Source organism: Erinaceus europaeus, chromosome 13 (genome assembly GCF_950295315.1).
Source record: "Erinaceus europaeus chromosome 13, mEriEur2.1, whole genome shotgun sequence".
NCBI classification, from domain to species: Eukaryota; Metazoa; Chordata; class Mammalia; order Eulipotyphla; family Erinaceidae; genus Erinaceus; species Erinaceus europaeus.
In genome coordinates, this window is record NC_080174.1 from 11,132,705 (window position 1) to 11,150,072 (window position 17,368).

Consider the following 17,368-nt stretch of genomic DNA (forward strand, 5'->3'; position numbering starts at 1 on the left):
ACTACCTTTTTTTTTTTTTATTTTCAAAGAGCTATTTATTTTAATGAGTGTAAAGGACTGGAGATAGAGACAGAGAGACAGACTGACAATTAGACCAGAGCACCACTGTGGCATATGTGGTGCTGGAGATGGAATTTGGGGTCCCACACATGCAAGTCCTGTTCTCTACCTACTAAGCCACCTCCTTAGTGTTTAAAACAGGAACTTTGGGCTGGGTGGTGGCACACCTGGTTGAGTGCACATGTTACAGTGCACAAGGACCCAAGTTCAAGCCCCAGTCCCCTCCTGCAGGGAGAAAGCTTCACAAGTGGTGAAGCAGTGCTGGCAGGTGTATCTCTGCCTCTCACCCTCGCTATCTGTCTCTTTCCCTCTTGATTTCTGACTGTCTCTATCCAATAAATAAATAAAGATAATAAAATAGAAATTTTAACGATCAGTTTTCACTAATAGATGGATTTTCTGTTTGCAGAAATCACAATTGATGCTGTTAAAAGGTGTCCGGTTCATTTTGACTTTTTTTCCCTTGCCTACAGAGTTATCGCTGGGCCTTAGCACCTGTACTATCAATCCACTGCTCCTGGAGGCCTTTTTTTCTCTTTTGTTGCCCTTGTTGTTTATTGTTGTTATTATTGTTGTTGCTACTACTGTTGTTGTTATTGGATAGGACAGAGAGAAATGGAGAGAGGAGGAAAAGACAGAAGGGGAGAAAAAGATGCTGACCTGCTTCACTGCTTGTGAAGCAACCCTCCTGCAGGTGGGGAGCTGGAGGCTTGAAACAGGATCCTTATGCCGGTCCTTGCGCTTTGTGCCATGTTCGCTTAACCTGTTGCACCACCGCCCGGTCCCCTGATCTGTATATTTTTTGCCCGTTTGTGAAATCTCAGTATTCTCTCCTACTCTTCACCTAGTCCAGGTCTCCTCTCTCTGTTCTAACATACACCTGTTGCCCACTCAGATCTGCAGTGGGGTACATGTCTCCAACATTAGTCATTTCTTCTGATCCTTTAGCCTGGCTCCCTCTAGCTGGTGCAGGACTCAAGAGCTTCTTTCTGGGGACAATGAGTCCTTTTACCGCATCATCAAACTATTTAGAAGCCAAGTCCAGGTTAGACTCTACTCTTTGATAAAGAAATCCCTGTTTAATGTGTACACACAAATAACTCTTGAGTTATTAGCAATGGTTATGGGAAAAGCAATTTTATGTATCCAGAATCCCAACCACCCAGACTGTGGGAATTTCCAGTAAGGACCTTAAAACTCCCAATAGGTTACAGATGGTTGACTTTATCAACGTGCTGTTCTCGGGTAGTTCACAAAAATGGTTTGTTTGTTTGTTTACTTATTTATTCCTTTGTGTTGGAATTAGACTTCTTGCTACTTTTCCCAGACCTTTTTATCCAAGACTTTGTGAGTTATTTAAGCCTTATCATTTGGCTTTGAAAATACTGCTTTAAACTCTGCAGCTGGGTTTTCTCCAAGCTCTGGCTATGGCAATAAAATATCATCCTGAGTTATTCCAGAAGGGAAGCCAGGATCAATGCGTATAAATAACCAGGGAGAGGAGGTTGTCATTGAACAGACAGTCCCCTTGACCACTGGAAGTCTATCCAAGACTGGAGGGGAGGGGGTGAGGTGGGGAAGGGGTTTGTAAAAGAATCATCAGCTTTCTGTGGATGTTCTCTTCCAACTTCATGGTTCTATGCTATAACAATAAGTAGTTAAAAATAATGTTTCCCAGTGAGTGAAATAGCCCACTTGGATAGTGTGTTGCTTTATCACATGTACTTCCCCAGGTTTGAGACAGGTACCCAGTGCACTGAAGGAAGTTTTGGTGCTGTGATCTCTCCCTCTCCCTCTCCCTCTCCCTCTCCCTCTCTCTCTCTCTCTCTCCCCTCCTATTCACTGGACCATTTTGAAGGGGGTGGAGGGAGGGGTTCTTCAGCGACCTAGGCTGGGGAGTTCACTGTCTTGACCTTTACAGTGAGAAATAAAACCGCCCACTTCATGGCATTGTGGCAAAGATGGACTGGCTTAGGTAACCTGTTCATGGAGTTCTCAGCACATAGCCAGCACTCAGTGTTTGCTTATTATCATCCCTTCCCAAATTTCCACTTCCACCCAGAGTCTGGGAACAGGAAATGGGAGAGGTCTTTTCTCCTGTCTCTGGAGCCTTTCACACATAAAAAGTAACATTTCATGGCACATCTGTAGAATTGCACAAGGCCTACGATTTTGTTGTATATAGGACTGAGATAAAGTAAATTTTAAAAATAGCTCCTACCACTCAGTTTATGTCAACCAGTGCTCTGGCTATTTAGCAAAGTAAGCCTGAAGCCCAACTAAGGCAGAAGAGAAGTTATGAATGTGTGAAGTGAGGAAATCTCAAATTCAAGATGGGAGTTGGAGCTGAAGCAGTCAAGGAATAGGAGAGACCAGTTTCTGTGATAGAGTTAGTGAAAATTTCTTCCCTGAGAAAGGACATTCAGGTTGGTCAAGAACATGGAACACTAAGCATTGAAGAGGTCTATCAGCGACTGGCCACACAAAAAGCTTTGGGGGAGCAGTGTGTAGGTATATTAGAGTCCATGTCAGCAGGAAGTGTTGGGTAACTGGGGGGGGGGGGGGGAGGGGGACAATGGAAGCCAATGGTGATGAGCTGTATTACTCAATCCCATCAATTTTCTTGCCCTAAACAATTTTTAATTTTTATTGTGACATAGTATATGAATGAGTTGCTGACCTCGTTCTACTTGGAAAAATTGCAGGAATACTTCCAGGGCCTGGAGTCTCATATGATCTTGACTGAAACACTCTTCAGAAAGATAATCAGCTTTGCAGTTCCAAGGGAAACTCAGTTCCACACAGAACTGATGGCTCAAGCTTCAGCCATACTCAAAAGGGCTCATAAGAGGGGTGTGGAGTTGGAGTACATTCTAGAGGTGAGTCTCTTGATGCAGCATCTTCTCTGGCACAGCCCTGAAAGCAAGATGATTCTGTCCCTGCCACGCACTTCATATAATGTTGGAGCCTTTGGAACTGGGCAGTGGTGCCCCTGATTGAGCGCACACATTATAATGCTCAAGGACCTGCATCAGAGCCTCCACTCCCCACCCGTACGGCGCTTCATAGCTGTCTCTCTCTCACTCTGTATCTCCCCTTCCACTCTCAGTTTCTCTCTACTCTACCAAATCAAAAGAAAAATAATCTTGGAACCTTCCAGGATTCACCATAAACATACCATGTGTTTCTTTGACCCCTTTGTATTTCCAGTTTATACTTCAGTTTACACTACAAGTTGACCAGGTGAATATTGACTTCAGACTGGGCCTGGTAGTTTGGATAACTTGACTGATAATCTATCATGTCCCTGGGTCTGCCTAGAAGGCAGTTAATCTTGTGATTAACTGTCAGAAGATTCTAGAAGGCAGATGACCACCATCTCGTTGCTCCACCATCTCTGTGTTTCAAATACTGAACATGTAGAGTTCATTGAGTATAACACTGAACATAAGATGAAACACTGGATTGAAATAAGAAATTCTGAATTCAGTTGTGGAAGCTATTTGTAGATAGCATCCGCCTCCATTTTGGCTCTGAATTTGCTTTCCTGTTTTTTGTGTGTTTGTTTTCCTTTTTCTTTTTTTACAACAGGAGACTGAAAATTCATTTCCTCCCTCATTCTGTCACTTTCTCAGCCATTCACCTGTATCAAAAATTTACTCATTTGACATACTCTGGGAACACAAAAAGGAGTATGCTAATACTCAGCATCTGGCTCACTGATAACCAGATTTCAAGGGTCTCTGTTGAGGAAGAAATATCATTCTATAAGCTAGCTCTTTGAGGTGACAACAAAGAAAGATTTCCTTTATAACCCAAGCTTGAACTCTAGAACTAGAATTCATTTGTGGGGCAGGTAAGGCCATCTGCCTGCTATTATGAATAGAGAATAATTGGAACATACAAGTTTTGTTTTTGTTTTTTTTTTTACGTTGCCTGTTCTTTCTAAAGGCAAGAATTGACTTGAGTTGTTGTGGCAACACTGTGTAGTGGGAAATATTTACTGTCTGGGCAGGAAAGGTTCATAGGCCTTTTTAGAATCAGATGGATTGGATGACCTTCAACCTCAGCTTTACCACACATAAGTGCTCAGTCAAGGCTTACTGCTCTACTTCAAAACTCTCTTAGTGGTCATCATCACATAAAAATTGCTTCCTTTTTTTTTTTTTCTTCAATCACCAGGTCAGTGGAACTGAATTATTTCTGCCTTCTCCTACTCCCTATTTGTCCTGAGTGTTTTAGGAGTTGCTATCCCATTTCCCTCTCACCCTCCCCACTCCAGCATTGAAAACTCAGATCACACTAACATTTCTCTACATTCTGTCTTCTCCCCCTCACCGGCATTATCCAAGCCAAGCAAATACCATCAAAATACCAAATGTGAAATTCTCAATATGCTATATTCTGGAGGGAAGTGTACCTTTAACATTTGAAATCTTTCTATGAATAGTCTCTTTTTACTGGCATACCAGGCGCCTGACAAAACTTTTTATGTTCATATAAATCTGTCAAATTTTTGTCATAACCCTCTAGGAGAGTCTTGTAAGTATTTGCTGTCAGGTTCAGAACAATATCTTACAGAGATTGATAGTAGAGCTGGAAATCAAACTTGTATCTGTTTGACTTCATGGTCTGGAATGTGTACTTCTCAATGAAATCTGCCTGACAGTCTACTGATTTTCTAAAGTGATTTAATATTGACTTACAAGGTTGTATGATAATAGGGGTATAATTCCATACAGTTCCCACCCCAGAGTTCTGTGTCCCATCCCCTCCATTGGAAACTTCCATATTGTTTATTCCTCTGGGAGTATGCACCAAAAAAATTTTTTTTTGGGGGGTGCAGAAAGTGGGAGTTCTGACTTCTGTAATTGCTTCTCCACTGGACATGGGTGTTGGCCAAAGGCCACTCAGAGAGCTCTGCGAGACCACTTGCTTGAGTACTTGCCTTAGGTCACCTTTTGCTTTCCAAAGCCAGCCCCCAACACAGAAATCTACATAATCTTAGAGAAAAATCTGCCCGTGCACAAAGTATGCACATAAAGGAAAAATGCTTATCCTCCTCGAGGATTATGCTTCTCACACACAAATGTTATCTTTCTAGACCTACTCTCACCTGGAGGAGGATCTGCAGGAGCTGAGCAGACAGCTGGAGGCGGTGGAAGGTGGTACCCCAACTGTGGGTTTGGTGGAGGAGAGCGAGGACAGGCTAGTGGACCGGATAGCTCTATACCAGGTTAGTCCCAGTGCCTTCTGGGTCTGAAAAATGGTCACATTTCCTTTAGAAACTTTTTTTTTTATAACTTATTTTATTGGGGAATTAATGCATTACATTTGACAGTAAATATAATAGTTTGTACATGCATAACATTTCTCAGTTATTCCGTATAATAATACAACTACCAGTAGGTCCTCTGTCATCCTTTTTGGACCTGTATTCTCCCCCCCCCCCACCCCAGAGTCTTTTACTTTGGTGTAGTACGCCAATTCCAGTTCAGGTTCTACTTGTGTTTTCTCTTCTGATCTTCTTTTTCAACTTCTTCCCGAGAGTGAGATCATCCCATATTCATCCTTCTGTTTCTGACTTATTTCACTGAACATGATTTTTTTCATGGTCCATCCAAGGTCGGCTGAAAACGGTGAAGTCACCATTTTAAATAGCTGAGTAGTATTCCATTGTGTATATATACCACAACTTGCTCAGCCACTCATCTGTTGTTGGATACCTGGGTTGCTTCTAGGTTTTGGCTATTACAAATTGTGCTGCTAAGAACATATGTGTACACAGATCTTTTTGAATGGGTGTGTTGGGTTCCTTAGGATATATCCCTAGGAGAGGAATTGCAGGATCATAGGGTTGGTCCATTTCTAGCCTTCTGAGAGCTCTCCAGACTGTTCTCCACAGAGGTTGGACCAATTGATATTCCTACCAGTAGTGCAGGAGGGTTCCTTTGACCCCGTAATCTCTCCATCATTTGCTGCTGTTACCTTTTCCTTTAGAAACTTTCACTTGGTTTTAACACAATCTTGACAGACTTCAATTTTTGAAGAGAGAATGAATTTTTTTTTTGCCTCCAGGGTTACCGCTGGAGCTCTGTACCTACACTGCGAATCCACTACTCCCGTGGCCATTTTTCCATTATTATTATTTTTTGGGGGGTAGGATAAAGAGAAATTGAGAGAGGAGGGGAAGATAGAGAGAGTTATATAAAGATAGACACCTGCAGACCTGCTTTACTGCTTGTGAATCGACCCCCTACAGCTGTGAAACTGGGGCCTAGAACCTGGATCATTGTGCCGGTCCTTGCACTTTGTACTATGTGAACACCTGGTGCACCACCGCCCGATCCCCAATTTATGTATTTCTTTATATATATCACTCTCAGTTATACTTCGTGGTGCTGGAGATGGAACTCAGACCCCTGTGTTTACAAGTTATGTGCTTTACTGCAGCACAACTACTTGGTTTGTAAAGGAAGAATAACTATTTATTTTTGTGTTTATTTGTTATTTATTAACTCTGTTTCTGATCTTTTGTGAGAGACAGAAACAGATAACCCAAGGCACTCTTCTGTTATAGGCAATGTTGGGAACTGAACCTGGGGCCTCACACATGCAAGGATTGCATTTTATTGTCTCAGTCACCTGCCTAATAAGAGAGGGTTTTATTTTACATACGTACTTTCAGTGTGATACTGGGGATTAAATCTAGGTCTTTCTACATGCAGATTTCCATAGTTTAACTTTCCTAAGTACTTTTATTTATTTTTTTTAAAAAAGGGGACATTAACAAAAATGTAGGATAAGAGGGGTACAAGTCCACACAGTTCCCACCACCAGATCTCCATATCCCCTCCCCTCCCCTGATAGCTTTCCTATTCTTTACCCCTCTGGGAGTATGGACCCAAGGTCATTGTGGGATGCAGAAGGTGGAAGGTCTGGCTTCTGTAATTGCTTCCACACTGAACATGGGCGTTGACTGGTCAGTCCATACTTCCAGTCTGCCTCTCTCTTTCCCTAGTAGGTTGGGGCTCTGGGGAAGCGGAGTTCCAGGACACATTGGTGGGGGCATCTGTCCAGGGAAGTCTGGTCGGCATCATGTTAGCATCTAGAACCTGGTGGCTGAAAAGAGATTTAACATACAAAGCCAAACAAATTGTTGAGCAATCAAGTCCTTTTATTTTTATTTCAAGATATCTAATTGTTAGAAAGTAATATTTAAGTGTTTGTTAATAATAGAACATAAGTTTTAAATTCATTCCTATTCACTCATTATTATTTATCTATTTTTATTTATTATTATTTTTGCCTCCAGGGTTATTGCTGGGGCTCAGTGCCTGCACTACAAATCCACTGCTCCTGGAGGCTATTTTTTCCCTTTTGTTGCCCTTGTTGTTTATCGTTGTTGTTAATATTATTGTTGTCATTGCTGTTGTTGTTGGATAGGACAGAAAGAAATTGAAAGAGGAGGAGAAGACAGAGAGGGGGAGAGTAAGATAAGTACCTGCAGACCTGCTTCACCACCTGTGAAGTGACCGCCCTGAAGGTGGGGGCCACGGGTTCGAACTGGGATCCTTGTGCTGGTTCTCGCACTTCATGCCATGTGTGCTTAACCTGCTGCACTTAACATGCTGCGCCACCACTCGGCCCCTCACTCATTATTTTAAAGATGGGTTATTATCAGGAAAGAGAATAAAATAGAAAAGAAAACTAACTAAGACACTGCCTAATTCTTACATGTGGTGGTGCCTGGAATTGAACATAGGACTTCAGTGTGCTTCCACCAGACTACTTTTCCAGTCCTTGAGCTATTTTTGAAAAGACTGCCTCTACCAAGTATTTTCTGTAGTGTATTCTGATGCCACATTCTTGAATTAATTATTTTTTATCTTATAATATAGCATTTAAAAGTTTTTTTTAATTTTGTAATTGTTCTTTTTAAAAATTTTTAAAATATTTATTTATTCCCTTTTGTTGCCCTTGTTTTATTGTTGTTGTTATTGATGTTGTCATTGTTGGATAGGACAGAGAGAAATGGAGAGAGGAGGTGAAGACAAAGAAGAGGAGAGAAAGACAGACACCTGCAGACCTGCTTCATCACTTTTGAAGCGACTCCCCTGCAGGTGGGGAGCCAGGGGCTCGAACCAGGATCCTTATGCTGGTCCTCGCAGTTCACACCACCTGTGCTTAACCCGCTGCACTACCGCCCGACTCCCAGTTTAAAATGTTCTTTATTATCTTTATTTTATTGGTTAGAGACAGCCCAAAATCAAGAGAGAAGTGGGTGATAGAGAGGGAGAGAGAATGAAAGACACCTGCAGCACTACTTCACCACTTGCAAGGCTTTCCCTCTGCAGGTGGGGACTGGGGCCCTTACACATTGTAACGTGCACTTAACCAGGTGTGCCACTACCCAGCCCCCCCCCAAAATAAATATATATATTCAGAGAACTTTGTTTGAATATTCAGATAAGGAAATATTACAGTGGCTTATGCAACAGACCTTCACACTCAGAAGCCCCAGGAACAATCCCTAGCACCATCATAAACCAAAGCTGAGCAATGCTGTTTTAAGGAAAAAAAAAATGCAACTACAAAAGGAGGACACCTACTCCTAGTTGTAGATAAAACATCTCAAAGTTTCCAGTGTGCAAAGGGTTGATATTTTGACTAATGGGTTACAGGAACTTTATGGACACCAGAAAGCACAATTCTTTTTTTTTCTTTAAATTTATTTATTGGGGGATTAATGGTTTACAGTTGACAATAAAATAAAAATTATTTGTACATGCATAACATTTCCACATAACAATACACCCCCCCCCACTAGGGCCTCCTCTGCCATCATATTCCAGGACCTGAACCCCCCCACCCCAGAGTCTTCACTTTGGAAAATCACAATTCTTAAAGAAAGAAAAAAGTAAAAAAAAAGCATTATCTCATATTCTGACCTTATCATGCCAATCATTTTAGCACTTGCAAACCAGCCTGAATGAATACCAGCCCAAACTATACCAGGTGCTACATGATGGGAAACAACTTCTTCTGTCCATTAGCTGCTCAAATCTTGAAAGCCAGCTGAATCAACTTGGAGAATGGTGGTTGAATAACACCAACAAAGTGTCTAAAGAACTTCATAGGCTGGAAACAATACTCAAACACTGGGCCAGGTAATGAATATGACTGTTCTGTGTCCTCTTCAACCAGTGTTGCAGAGTCTTAAGCAGGATAGTGGGCACGCTAGAAAGAGACATGGGCTCCCTGGAAAATTACAACTTGGAAAATTAAGGCAAGGTAAAGACTCTTAGTTGAACCCATGTGTAATAGACATACAGCTAAAAGTGGACATGGAGCCTCGTCCAAAATACAGCTTTCCACTGAGCTATCATTTCTTCTTTACTTATTGTCTGAACATGGCGATATTAGTCAAGTCAAGCAGAGAGAGAGAGAGAGAGAGAGAGAGGGCTTTATCCACGTGAAGTTGCTCAACGAATCCTTCAAGGAAAGCAGAGGGTTACTTTTAATATAATGAAATACTCCGTTTCTATGGCAACTTTATTCCTATTGACTTTTTAATAATATTGACCTAAGGAGCCTGAAAAGGAAGGAGCAGGAGAAAGATATTTTTAACTTTCGGCTTAGACCTGGGAATACTAAAACTCAGATTATTTTTGCTTAAGGTGTAGACATTCAGAGAATCTGCAAGTCTCAGCACAGGGCTATCTTCTCTTAAATCGCTTAACATCCCTTGCTTTACAGACAGCCTTGCTGGGGCCAGCATATAGTTCAGCTGGTAGAGAGCACACACCTTATCCGTGGAGACCCGTTCTTGAGCCCTGGGCCACCACATGGCTGGTGGGACTTCACGAGTGGTAGAACAGTGCTCTGGTGTCTCTCCTCTCTCTTCTGCTCTCTCTTGCTCTTTTAAAATATTTACTGGATGGAGACAGCCAGAAATAGAAAGGGAAAGGAGAAAGAGAGAGACAAAGAGACACCTGCAATACTATTTCACCACTTGTTTTTTAAATTTTTTTTATTTATAAAAAGGAAACATTGGCAAAACCATAGGATAAGAGGGGTACAGCTTCGCACAATTCCCACCACCAGACCTTCGTATCCCATTCCCTCCCCTGATAGCTTTCCTATTCTTTATCCCTCTGGGAGTATGGACCCAAGATCATTGTGGGATGCAGAAGGTGGAAGGTCTGGCTTCTGTAATTGCTTCCCTGCTAAACATGGGCTTGACTGGTCGACCCATACTCCCAGCCTGTCTCTCTCTTTCGCTAGTGGGGAAGGGCTGTGGGGAAGCAGAGTTCCAAGTCACATTGGTGGGGTTGTCTGTCCAGGGAAGTCTGGTCGCATCCTGCTAGCATCTGGAACCTGGTGGCTGAAAAGAGAGCTAATATACAAAGCCAAACAAATTGCTGAACAACTGTTTCACCACTTGTAAAGCTTCTCTCTGCAGCTAGGGACCAGGCGTTCAAACCAGGGTACTTGCACATTGTAACATAAAGTTTTTTAAAAGTGGTGGAATTATACAGACACCAAACCCAAGTGATAATCTCGATAGGAAAATAAAATAAAATAAAAGACCAAAGCCATTGCTGAGTAACAGAGAATAAAGAAGGGGTGCTTACTCAATAGGCTCACTGATGTCCTTACAGATATCAGAGAGAATCTGTGGAACTGGCTCACTGGCTGCAGTCTGCGAAAGACAGGCTAGAATTCTGGACTCAGCAATCCATGACAGTCCCACAGGAGCTGGACACGGTGCGCGATCATCTGAATGCTTTCTTGGTAAGTGTGAAACTTTATAAATGCATTTGCTTTGATTTTGCAGGTTTTGAGCCTTTGGCTAAGGTCTGACTGACCCATATGCTAGTAAAGAGGAAATCAGTTGTTACTGGATAAATTTTCACTATATATGTGCAATCTTCAGACTATAGAGAATTCATCAACATTAAGTGTTTGTGTTCTGCAAAATAGACCCAGGGTCCATATTTCCTCTTTAATTTTGAACAGTGACTTTTCACCTAGAGGGAGGCAATGCTTCTAATTTTTTTTCTTTTTAAAATTTTATTAAAATCTTATTTATTTACTATTGGATAGAGATGGAGAGAAATTGAGAGGGAGGGGAAAACAGAGACAGAGAGACACCTCTAGCCCTGCTTCACCACTTGGGAAGTTTTTCCCCTATAGGTGGGAACCAGGGACTTTAATCCTTGTCCTTTTACACTGTAATGCATGTGCTTAACCAGGTGAGCCACCACCTGGCTTCTTAATTTTTCTTTTTTTTTCTTCTAATATTTTATTTATTTTATTTTAATGAGGGAGTTACAAAGAGAAACCCCAGTACATTGCTCAACTCTGGCTTATAGTGATGCTAGAGACTGAACCTGGGAACTCGGAGCTTCAGGCATGGGAGAGAGTCTTTCGCAGAACCATTATGCTGTCTCCTCAGCCCAATATTTTTTTACTGAAGGAATGTTGTCTTTCTTATAAGACTAGTCGTCTCAGAGGAGTATGTGCCAACTCACATCGCCCATCATGACCCTGACGTTTCCTTCCCTCCCACACCTTCCCCTTTAAGCCCCTCCGACTTCCTCCTTTAATACCCTCAGATCTGCAGTCATGGAGTCCAGGCTTTAGGGCTCACCCTCTCTGTTCCCTTGCAGTGCTTCTTAAGTCACACATAGGAGTGAGGTCATTGCGTGTTTGTCTTTCTACTTCCTGTTAATTTCTGTTAGCACATTCCCTTTCAATTCTGTCCCTGTTGTAGCAATAGGCAGGATTCCATTTTTGTCTCATAGCTGAGTAGTATTCCCTAGTTAATATGTCCCACGGCTTCCTCCTCTATCCATCTGTCACTGGACACACAGTTTGATTCCATAGCACTGTAACGGATTTAGTTGTGAATGTATCTTTTCAAACTAGTGTTTTTGTGTTCTTTGGACAGATAGCGAAAGAGACTGTGGAGTCATATGAAAGACCTTTCTTTTTCTTTTTCTTTTTAAATTTGTTTATTGGATAGAGACAGTCAGAAGTTGAGAGGAAGGGGGAGACAGAGACACCTGCAGCACTGCTTCACCACTTGCAAAGCTTTCCCCCTGCGGATGGGAAAGAAAGACCTTTCTCTAAGGGGCCTTGAACCTGAGTACTACACGTGAAAGAAACACCTCGGGCCAGGCAGTGACACACCCAGTTAAGCTCATATATTACCGTGTGAGAGGACCAAGACTGGGGTTTGGACCCGAGCTCGCCACCTGCACTGGGAACACTTCACAAGTGGTGAAGCAGGTCTTTCTCTCCCTCTCTTTTTCTTTTAAAATATTTTATTTATTTTATTTTTGAGAGAGATGCAGACACACACACACACACACACACACACACACACACGCACAGAAACACCAGAGCACTGCTCAGCTCTGGCTTATGGTGGTGCGGGGCACTGAACCTAGGACTTTGGAGCCTCAGGCATGAGAGTCTGTTTGCATAACCACTATGCTATCTCCCCTACCCTCTTTCTCTCCCTCTCTATCACCCCTTCCCTTATCCATTTCTCTCCATCCTATCAAACAAAATAGGAAAAAAAAAAAAAAAGGAAAAAATGGCCACCGGGAGCCCTAGCAACAACCCTCGTAGCAATAAAAAATAAACAAACAAACAATAGCACACTATATTTTGTGGACTCTCCAAAGTGTGTTCCATAGAGACTGACTCAGTTTGCATGTCCAACAACAGTGTCTGAGTGTCTACCTTTGTCCACACAAATGTTGGTGACATCTTTAGTGTCCACCATTCTCCTCATGAGGTCCTATTCCAGTGTCTTGACTTGCATTTCCCTGATGATACGTGACGATGTGTTGATTTGTCCTTTAGGTCCTCTTTGGGAAAAGTGTCCATCCAGTCCTTCTCTGTACTTTTTGATGAGGTCTTTTGCTTTCTTGTTGAACTTTGAGAGGTTTTGTTTTTTGTTTTTAGAAGCGATTTTTACTTGTTTTCCTCTAGAGTATATAGTATATCACCTCTCCAAGATAAAAAGGGATATTTTTTATTTTTATTTTTTTTAGAGAAAGATGCAGATAGAGAGACAGACAGATAAATACCAGAGCACTGCTCAGCCCTGGCTTAAGGTGGTGCAGGGGATTGAATCTGGGACTTTGGAGTTTCAGGCATTAGTGTGTGCCTGCATAAACATTATGCTGTCTCCAAAATATTCTCCAAAGGGTATAGTTTTAATTTAATTTATCTATTTTGTGTAGAGACAAACTGAGTGGGGAGATAGATGGGTGGATGGATAGAAAGGTAGGTAGGTAAGTAGATAGATAGATGGATGGATGGATAGATAGATAGATAGATAGATAGATAGATAGATAGATAGATAGACAGACCTACTTGAGCAGTGTTCTACCACTTGTGAAGTTTTGCCTCTGCAAGTGGGGATCAGGGGCTTGAACCTGGGTCCTTGTTCATTGTAGCATGTGCACTCTACCAGGTGCACCACCTCCTGTCCCCCCCCCCCCTTTTATTTGAAATGTCCTGGTTTCTTTCATTAAGTGCAAGATCTGGCTACTTAACTCTGCTGTGAACATTGTTTCAGGAGTTTTCCAAAGAAGTAGATACCAAATCTTCACTGAAGTCATCTGTCCTGAGCACTGGAAATCAGCTGCTTCGATTAAAGAAGGTTGACACTGCGGCCCTGCGTTCAGAGCTGTCCCAGATGGATAATCAGTGGACTGACCTCTTGGCCAGTATCCCATCTGTGCAGGAGAAGCTCCACCAGGTACGGAAAGCATCTCTGGTTTGCTTGGGTATCACTGATTTCAGCTTTTCAGTGGGGAAATAATCTATTTGTCCACATGACTTTAAATTAGACCTGCGGAATTGTGGTGTTGATTGCATATTAAAACTTCTCTATTCTGCTTCTGGGACAGTGACTTTATGGGGCCAACACAGGGTATTCAGACATGAAACCTTAGGTTTTACTGTAAACTCCCAAAAGCCAGAGCAGTGTGGTGCTCTAGCCTTACTTTTTCACATATGGTAAACTTTCTTTTCTTTATTCCTTTTCTTCTTCTTCTTTTTCTTCTTCTCCTCCTCCTCCTTTTAAAAGAAACTGATCTATAAAGTGCTATAAAGGTGTCATATTTTCCAAAAGTAGCTTTAGTAAATATTTGTATGTGTCAGTATTCTGACATGACCTTGTTTTTTTTAATATTTATTTTATTTATTATACATGAAAGTGAATTTCAGATCACACACACACACACACACACACACACACACACAGAGAGAGAGGATGCCAAGTAAGAGCCTACTCTGGTGTGTTCATTGCTGGGGATTGAACCGAGAATCTCAGGCATGCCAGTCTGATGCTCTGTCAGTTGAGCTGCCTCTATGTACATGTGATCATGCTTGAACTCTTTGTTTTACATGCATGAAGTGTGGTTAACTGCACCTCCCTGCTATATGGCATAGTTATGAAGATCTAATAACAATGTATGTAAGAGACTTTACTTACTGTTGAAGTGGATTTACTAATGAGCTATGCAAAAAAAAAACAAAAAAAACTCTATAAAGATTGTACCTGGTTTTCTTTTTTTAAAATTTTTTTAAGAAAGGATTAATTAACAAAACCATAGGGTAGGAGGGGTACAACTCCACACAATTCCCACCACCCAATCTCCATATCCCAACCCCTCCCCTGATAGCTTTCCCATTCTCTATCCCTCTGGGAGCATGGACCCAGGGTCACTGTGGGCTGCAGAAGGTAGAAGGTCTGGCTTCTGTAATTGCTTCCCCGCTGAACATGAGCGTTGACTGGTTTTCTTCTCTCTTCCTTTCACCCTCCCCTCCCTCCCCCTTTTCTTCTTTCTATCTTTTCTCTCCCTCTTTATATTTTGTAAAAATATATATATATATATATATATATTTATTTATTTATTTATTTTCCCTTTTGTTGTTCTTGTTTTTTTTTTATTGTTATAGTTATTATTGTTGTTGTTATTGATGTCGTCATTGTTAAATAGGACAGAGAGAAATGGAGAGAGGAGGGGAAGACAGAGGGGATAGAGAAAGATAGACACCTGCAGACCTGCTTCACCAACTGTGAAGCGACTCCCCTGCAGGTTGGGAGCCGGGGACTCGAACCGGGATCCTTACTCTAGTCCTTATGCTTTGCACCACGTGCGTTTAACCAGCTGCAATATTGCCCGACTCCCTCGTTCCCCCTTCCTTCCTTCCTTCCTTCCTTCCTTCCTTCCTTCCTTCCTTCCTTCCTTCCTTCCTTCCTTCCTTCCTTCCTTTCTCACTCACAGAGGCTTTATTGCTCTGGGGAAGACTTTTCAGATAGATAGATGGGGTGGGGAGGAGAGAAGAGACACCACAGCACTGAAGCCTCCCTGAGGGCAGTGAGAGCCAGACTGAACCTGGGTCATGCACATGTCAAAGTCAGTGCACTATCCTGGTAAGCCACCTGCTACCCTGCACATGGCATTCATAAATGAAGAGAAGCACATTTTCTTTTGTCTAAAAATACGTTTCTTTGCTCTAAATTCAGAGGTTAAATGTCTTTATTTTTCTTTGGTATTTATGACTATGAACCAGATATGATAATTGTATTTATATACACATCTTTCCTCTCCTAATTTAAAACTATTCATTTCTAGAGGAGAGTAAACCTTTTTTTTTTTTAAATTTTATTATCTTTACTTATTTATTGAATAGAGGCAGTCAGAAGTCAGGAAGGGAGGGCATGATAGAGAGGGAGAGACAGACACCTGCAGCACTGCTTCACCACTTGCAAAGCTTTCCTTCTGCAGGTGGGGACCAGAGACTCGAACCCGGGTCCTTGCACATTGTAATAGTTAACGCATTGTAACATATGTGCTCAACCAGGTGCACCACCCGGCCCCGAGAGTAAACCTTTGATATTTACCTCTCCATCTTTCTGCCCCACATATAAGTCCATAAGAATTTTAAATAATCATTTTCTTCCACCAGATAAGTGTTAAGTATTTGCATAAGCATATAAGATTAAATAATATTCAAACTTCTATGTCATATTTTACTTAAAAGCATGGAATGCTTAGAAATAAATCAGAGCCAAAAATCAAGAAAATTGATTTTTATAATATTATATTTCTCTTTTAATGTCTGAGTCATAATACAGAGATTTTCACAAGATACTTAATTAAATACATCTGTTAGGTTCTTTATAGTTCAGTTTTTTTTAAATTCATGAACCAACTATAATGTAAGAACAATATTTTCTTCTTGCTGGTGTTTTGGCTAATTACTTAATGTTTATATAGTGTGGCATTAGATGTTGAGTGAATACAAGATGACAGTTATTTAATGTTTGCCTAATGTTTCATTTTAAGTTTCAAATGAGGCAAATACCCAGAAATGTCATTAAAATGTCTTAACTCTGTTGATCCATTAACAAGCACTGATGTAGTTTTGTAGTTTTTCAAGGCTGTGGACATTGGATTTGTCTTTTAACACTTGTGACTGTTCCATTACTTGCTTGGGCAGCTCCAAATGGATAAGCTACCTTCCCGCCATGCCATTTCTGAAATCATGACTTGGATTTCTCTCATGGAAAATGTTATACAGAAGGATGAAGACAATATAAAAAATGCCATTGGTCATGAAGCAATCCATGAATACCTTCAGAAATACAAGGTAGTGGGATATCTGGGGTTTGTGTTTTGTTTTGGTTTTAATTTCCTGTCCTTTAGACCCAGTTTCATCCGAGAAAGAATGCACCTTCATTTCATTCTGAGCTGCCTGGGAAGTCAACCTCACCAGTGTGTCCTAGAACCTCAACATCCAGAGCCCTGCCCCGCTAGGGAAAGAAAGAAACAGGCTGGGGTGGCCCAGGAGGTGGCACAGTGGGTAAAGCGTAGGACTCTCAAGCATGAGGTCCCGAGTTCAATCCCTGGCAGCACATGTACTAGAGTGATGTCTGGTTCTTTCTCTCTCCTCTTATCTTTCTCATTAATAAATAAATAAAATCTTTAAAAAAAAAGAAAGAAAGAAAAAGAAACAGGCTGGGGATATGGATCGACCTGCCAATGCCCATGTCCAGTGGAGAAGCAATGACAGAAGCCAGGCCTTCTACCTTTTGCACCCTATAAAAAGTTTTGGACCATACTCCCAGAGGGGTCGCTGTTAGAGGAAGATGACCAGAGGGCTCTGAATTCTAAACCCATCAGGACCCAGAGATAGAAGGGGGGGAATAAAAAGAAAGAACACTCAGATAGTTACAGAAATAATAGTCAAACCACATCTATGATCTTGAGAG

The 17,368-nt window shown here is 41.5% G+C and overlaps 1 protein-coding gene across 2 annotated transcripts in view; it reads left to right on the plus strand.

The window, feature by feature from the left end:
* Nucleotides 1-17,368, plus strand: part of SYNE1 (spectrin repeat containing nuclear envelope protein 1) — a 606,430-nt gene that overhangs the window by 443,216 nt on the left and 145,846 nt on the right. For both annotated transcript variants that reach the window (XM_060205315.1, XM_060205316.1), the window contains 6 exons: nucleotides 2,766-2,939; nucleotides 5,165-5,296; nucleotides 9,034-9,230; nucleotides 10,725-10,857; nucleotides 13,661-13,843; nucleotides 16,597-16,746. In XM_060205315.1, coding sequence (XP_060061298.1) covers nucleotides 2,766-2,939; nucleotides 5,165-5,296; nucleotides 9,034-9,230; nucleotides 10,725-10,857; nucleotides 13,661-13,843; nucleotides 16,597-16,746 — 969 coding nt within the window. The remainder of the gene's footprint in view (nucleotides 1-2,765; nucleotides 2,940-5,164; nucleotides 5,297-9,033; nucleotides 9,231-10,724; nucleotides 10,858-13,660; nucleotides 13,844-16,596; nucleotides 16,747-17,368) is intronic.